We start from the raw sequence: 5654 nt of genomic DNA, 5'->3' as shown, positions 1-5654 counted from the left end.
CTGGCAGTCTCCGACACCATTACCACAATCAGGAAGACCAGCCTTTCCACAACGCAGCGGCCCCTGCTCGCCCAGGCCCCGCCCTTGCCAGGCCCGAGACCTCGCGAGACGACGACAGCGCCCGTTGTGGGCTAGACCCGAAGCGCCACGCCTTCCCCGCCCGAGAACCGCCTCCTCCTTCCTCCCACTCCGCCTGCCGCTGCGCTCCGCTCTCGGATTGGCTGCCAGGACTGGGTCCATTTTTTTTTCCCTGCCAAGAAGCGGCTCCACAGCTAATCCTTCTTTTGTCCCGCCTCCGGAGCCTGTAGATTGGACGACCGAGTCCAATTGATTGACGCCTTCGCGGGACCATGGACGAGCCAATCAGGAGCTTGGCGTATTTTACAAACCGGGGAAGTAGCTGCAAGCCGGAGCCGAGAGTGTTAGGGAAAAGGCGAAGAAAGTGGGGGCGACCCTGAGAGGTTCCGAGGAAGGTGCGGCACAGAGGTTTTAGGGGGGATGAGGGCTTCGAGGTCTCATCGGGAGGAGAGCAGGTCGGATGTCTGAAGGTGGCACCCAGAAAAGCGGCCTTGCAGTCGCCTGGGCTTCTGGGCGCATGGTTTTGGGTGGAGGGGGTAAAGTATCAGGGAGGTCAGGACCAGTGCCTGGAGATCTCGCTGACACCTCATCTCTGATCCTGCCTGCCTTCTTCCCTGTCTCAGTTTTAGCAGTCATGACAACTCTCCAAGCCAGGAAGGACCCCCCTCTCCGGGGTGTATCTCCCACCCCTAGCAAGATTCCAGTAAGGTCTCAGAGACGTCAGCCTTTCCCCACCGTCAAATCGTGCGCCCCGGACCAGGAGAATCAAGATCCAAGGGTAAGCGGGGCCTGGTGGGTGGAGACAGTAGTTAGAGGAGATGGCACACACCTGCAAATGCATCCCAACGCTGAACTGCAGCTTTTTGTCCTCTCTCCTCCCAGATATTGGTGCAGAAGCCACCGCCCAGTATTCAACATCCTCTCGTTGATTCAGCAGGCCCCAGGCCTAAAACCACATGCCAGACAGAAAAATCCCAAAGATCTGTGGGGGTAACTCAGCTCCGGAACCCCTTGGAGGAGCTCAGGCCCAGCCCTGGGAAACAAAATGTGGGATCTGGGCCCACTCCCCAGACAGGTATCTGTTGGAGGGCTGGGAACACAACCTCCCTGGCTGAGTGGAGGAGCAGGAAGGACACAGTGGAGTTTGGGGGCTTTCCACTCCCCCCAGTTGCCTATTTACTGTAAGAATCCTGGGCTCTGCTCCTGGAAAACTCTTCCCTCTTAGACATCTTCTCCTCCTTTCAGAAAAGTGTGGTCTATTCTGAAGCCTTTTCCTGCCCCCTCAGTCACAATCAACTGGTCTGTGCTCTCCTAATTCTGTGCAGTACTACTTTTATAACACTTCCATACTTTGACTTGGGTCTGTTACCTCTCTAGGGTTTGTTGATGGCTTCTTGAGGGTAGGGGCTTTGTCTTATTCATCCTTGAATTCCAGTGCTTAGGAGAGTGTCTCCCATTGGGACCACCAGATGGTGGAATGGTTATGTTGCTGGACCTCCATGTAGTCAACCACTGTTGAGTCCTGGACCAGACCAGGTGGGACCAGCAGGTGGCGTGGTGATTAATGTGCTGGACACTCCCACATGGCTTACCATGATTCAAGTCTCAGACCTGGTGGCTTGCTTTCTCACTTTCCCTCTTTCTCTCTCTGTGTCTCTCTGGTCAAACTAAAAATAATGAATGAATAAAATTAAATAATTAAAAAAACAAACAAACAAACAAACAAAACTCATGCCAGGTACATGTGCATGCATGCCCAAAATCCTGAGAGGAAAATAGAGGAGAGGGGATTGCTGTGTGGCCATCTCCTCTGGGGGATGATTTCTCACTTTTTGTCTCTGTCTCTCTGGCAAGTGCACGTACCCTATAGAAAAAAATTTATTTATAAGAAAAAGTGTGTTGGGGACCATCAATAGTATGGTGGTCAGGGTGCTGGACACTCACACATGGCCATCCACAGTTTGAGTCCCAGACCTGGTGGGTTGTTTTCTCACTTTCCCTGTCTCTCCCCCTCTGGTCAAATTAAAAAAAAAAAAAAAAAGAATACATTAAATAAAAAACTAATTCTTTTTTTAAAAAGTGTGTCTTACATCAAGTTCTATGAGCATCTGGTGAGCTGAATTCAACTGAATATCTCCTTGCTCACCTTGCCCCACAAGGGGACTATGCTCGGGCCTGGCTCCTAGTTTCCCCTTTCTGTTCCATCTCACCTTTCCTTCTCTTCCTTTGCAGAGGCTCCAGGGGCCATAGAGTTTGTGGCTGACCCTGCAGCCCTGGCCACCATCCTGTCAGGTGAGGGGGTGAAGGGCTGGCCGGTTGGGCGCCCACCCAGCCTGGCTCAGAGAGTACTGATTCGAGGAGGGAGCCAGGGAGGCACCATCCAGAGGGGCCAGGTAATGAGAGGCTGTGAGGAGATGGGGCTGGGCTGGGCTGAGGAGGCAACCTCAAACCTGTGCTCATGGCCTCTCTTGGGATCCAGAGTGCTCGGGCCTCTGCATATTTGGCCCCTAGGACTCCCATCCACCGGCTGGATCCTGCCAGGGCTTCCTGCTTCTCAAGGCTAGAGGGACCAGGACCTCGAGGTCAGACTTTGTGTCCCCAGAGGCTAGAGGCTCTGGTGAGTGCTTCTGGGTATTCCTTCCAGGGATAAAGCTGGGCCCTGGGAGAGAAGGTCCATCATGATGAGCCAGGGGTTCTGTTGGGGGAGATGGGTTGATGATGAGGCCTGAAAGTTTGGGGCCCACTGATAACTCTGCTTTCATCTCTTATTCTTATGGGTCAGATTCCACCATCAGGCTCTTGCTTGCACCGCTCCACTCGTCCCAGGTTCCAGGAGCTAAGAAGAGAGGCGTCCCCCAGCCGGTAAGGAGGAGAGGGCCGGGGAGAGAGGGCACTTGAAAAGAAGGAACCAGTGTCATTCACAGGTCCCACAGAGCTGGGGCTTCCATAGCCTTAGGGCTCCTCACCATCCCAGATTGGGAAGGAGAAAACCCGTGATTGCCCAGGCTGTGCTTTTAGAATAGCGTTCAAGCCTTCAGAGCCAGGCCTCGGTGTTCAGCGGTCTCCTCTGGCTGTCCTCTTGCCAGAGAGACAGAGACAGAAAGTGAGAAATCACCCCCCCGGCCATGGTGCAGTCCCTTCTCCATTCTCCTTTTGGGATTTTGGGCATGCACAGAGGCACCTGCCTGGTGTGAGTTTCAAGCCACCTGGTCTGGGACTCAAACTGAGGTTGGCCACTTGGGAGTCCAGTGCCTTAACCACTGTGCCACCTGTTGGCCCCTTATTTTGTTTTTTTTTGTTGTTGTTGGTTTGCTATAGGGTACATACATTAACCGGGGGGACAGAGAGAGAAAGAGGGGGAAAGTGAGAATTCATCCCCCTGGGCAGAGATGGCCACCTCACAATCCCTTCTTCATTGTCCTCTTGGGATTTTGGGCATGCACACATGAATCTGGTGTGTTTTTCAAGCTACCAAGTCCAGGATTTGGAGCCACACAGTCAGCCACATGGGACTCAGCTGTCTTAACCACGACACTGCCTGCTGGCCCCAAGATTAGGGTTTAATTTCTTTCTTTCTTTTTTTTTTTTTTTTTAGAGGTTTTTGCTATAGGGCACATGTGCTCGCCAGAGACAGAGAGACAGAGAGAAAGAGAGAAATCACCTCCTAGGGGGATGACCACGCCGCAATCCCTTCTCCTCCATCCTCCTCTCGGGATCTTGGGCACATACGCACATGTGCCCGGTGTGAGTTTAGGTCACTGGGTCAGGACTTGAACCATGGTTGGCTACATGGGAGTCCAGTGACATAGCCATTACACTAACTGCTGGTCCTGGGGTTTAATTTCTGACTTCTGCTCTCACTAATTGTATTAACTTGCCTTAACCTCTATGAGATTTGATTACTTTATCTGTCAAATGAGGATAATGTTTATACCTCATTAGATATTGTGATGACGATGAAACGATTTTGTAAAGCACATAGCATGTGCCCAGCTCATACTTGGTACTCAGTGACTGCTAGCTGCTGTCCTTATTGTCATCAGGACTTCAGTGAGCCAGGCCTCTGGATTGCTCCTGGAGACCCCAGTCCAGCCTGGTGAGTGTGTCTGGCTATGAGGACCCAACAGGGACAGGTGGGCTGCGGCAGGAAATGAGACAGGAAGAAGTTTGGAGGTGGAGGATGGGGACATAGGGAGGTGGGGAGGCTGGACTGGAATGAGCAGGAGATGAAGAGACCTTCTGGATAGGCCAGAAATTGGCCCAGCTGCACTTGTGCTAAAGGAGATGGTCTCTATTTCTGCCCTTCCCTGTCACTGCCTGCCAGACTTACCTTCTACTCACTGTTCTAGCCCTAGTCCCTGGGAGCCTTCACCACCCCCCTGCCCGCCTGGGGTGTCCAGGTTAGTCAGTGTTTACTGAGATAGTGCTAGGCCCAGAGAAGGCGCTGAATGTATGCCTGCCCCTAATGGTGCAGGGCTGAGGGGGCTGTAAACCGTCTTCAAACCTTCCAGGCCTGTGCTAGACTTTGGTGGGCATTCTAGTTCTTGCCTCCTCCTAGCTTCCTCTCTGCCCGAAGGAGAACATGAGGTTGTCACTCATTCAGATGAAGGAAGAAGGGCCCTTCTTGGTCTGGCCCAGCGAGTTCCACTGAGAGAAACCCGAGAGATGACACGTACCAGGGTGAGATGGGACCTTCTTGGGTGGGGGGGTTCAGAGGATGCTTGGAGGAATTCCACAGCAGCAGCCAGCACTGAGGATTGTGGGTAAAGTCAGGCAGTCCTGGCCCTCAGGATATTGCTAAGTCTGGGTTTGCCCCAGGTGAAACCAAACCGTCTCCAGAGTGGCACTGACCTCTTTACCAAGTGGCCTGGGTGAGAAGTCATCGACTGGTATACATTTGTGTCAGTGTTGAGGGTGAGACAGATCTGACACTTGTCAGCCAAAAGTATTCATCCCACAAATAATTACTGACCAGCTACTCAGTGCCAGGCACTGTTTTAGGTGGTGTGATGGTTAAGTTGCTAGACTCCCACGTGACCGACCATAGTTGGAGTCCTGGGCCTGGCAGCTTGCTTTCTCACTTCTCTCCCTCATGAGTGCACGTGCCCTATAGCAATTTTACAAAATAATATTAATAGGTGTAGCAGATGGCATAGCAGTTTCATCGCTGGACTCCCACATGGCTGACAACAGTTTGTGTCCCAGACCTAGTGGCTTCAAAATCACTCCAGGCATGTGTGTGTGTGCGCATGACCAACCCTAGGAGGAGAATGGAAGAGAAGAGATTGTGGCCTGGCCATCCTCCATAGGGGGTGATTTCTCACTTCCCTCTCACTGTCACTGTATCTCCCTCTCTCTCTCTGGTGAGTGCACATGCCCTTTAGCAAAAATCTCTTAAAAAACAATAATAAATAAAATAAAATAAATAATTCTTTTAAAAATAATAATAATTGTAAGACACTGAAGGGGGATTGGGAGTTTGGTATTACAGTTCCAAATAGGTTGGTCAGGAGACTGTCATTGAGTTGATTTTTTTTTTTTTTTTTTTGGGGGGGTTGTTCTTCAAGGGGCGCGCG

At 51.8% G+C, this 5654-nt stretch overlaps 1 protein-coding gene across 1 annotated transcript in view; it reads left to right on the top strand.

The window, feature by feature from the left end:
- The first annotated feature begins 262 nt into the window (after window positions 1–262).
- The window catches only part of TROAP (trophinin associated protein), an 8652-nt gene continuing 3260 nt past the window's right edge, over window positions 263–5654 (top strand). The window contains exons 1-8 of the mRNA XM_006168206.2: window positions 263–473; window positions 702–856; window positions 961–1153; window positions 2311–2471; window positions 2558–2695; window positions 2861–2940; window positions 4122–4174; window positions 4637–4758. Of these exons, the coding sequence (XP_006168268.1) occupies window positions 713–856; window positions 961–1153; window positions 2311–2471; window positions 2558–2695; window positions 2861–2940; window positions 4122–4174; window positions 4637–4758 (891 nt within the window). The 5' untranslated portion in view covers window positions 263–473; window positions 702–712. The remainder of the gene's footprint in view (window positions 474–701; window positions 857–960; window positions 1154–2310; window positions 2472–2557; window positions 2696–2860; window positions 2941–4121; window positions 4175–4636; window positions 4759–5654) is intronic.

The sequence above is a fragment of the Tupaia chinensis genome, unplaced genomic scaffold, assembly GCF_000334495.1.
Source record: "Tupaia chinensis unplaced genomic scaffold, TupChi_1.0 Scaffold145652_1, whole genome shotgun sequence".
Classification (NCBI taxonomy): Eukaryota; Metazoa; Chordata; class Mammalia; order Scandentia; family Tupaiidae; genus Tupaia; species Tupaia belangeri.
This window is presented reverse-complemented; position numbering and strand designations above follow the sequence as displayed.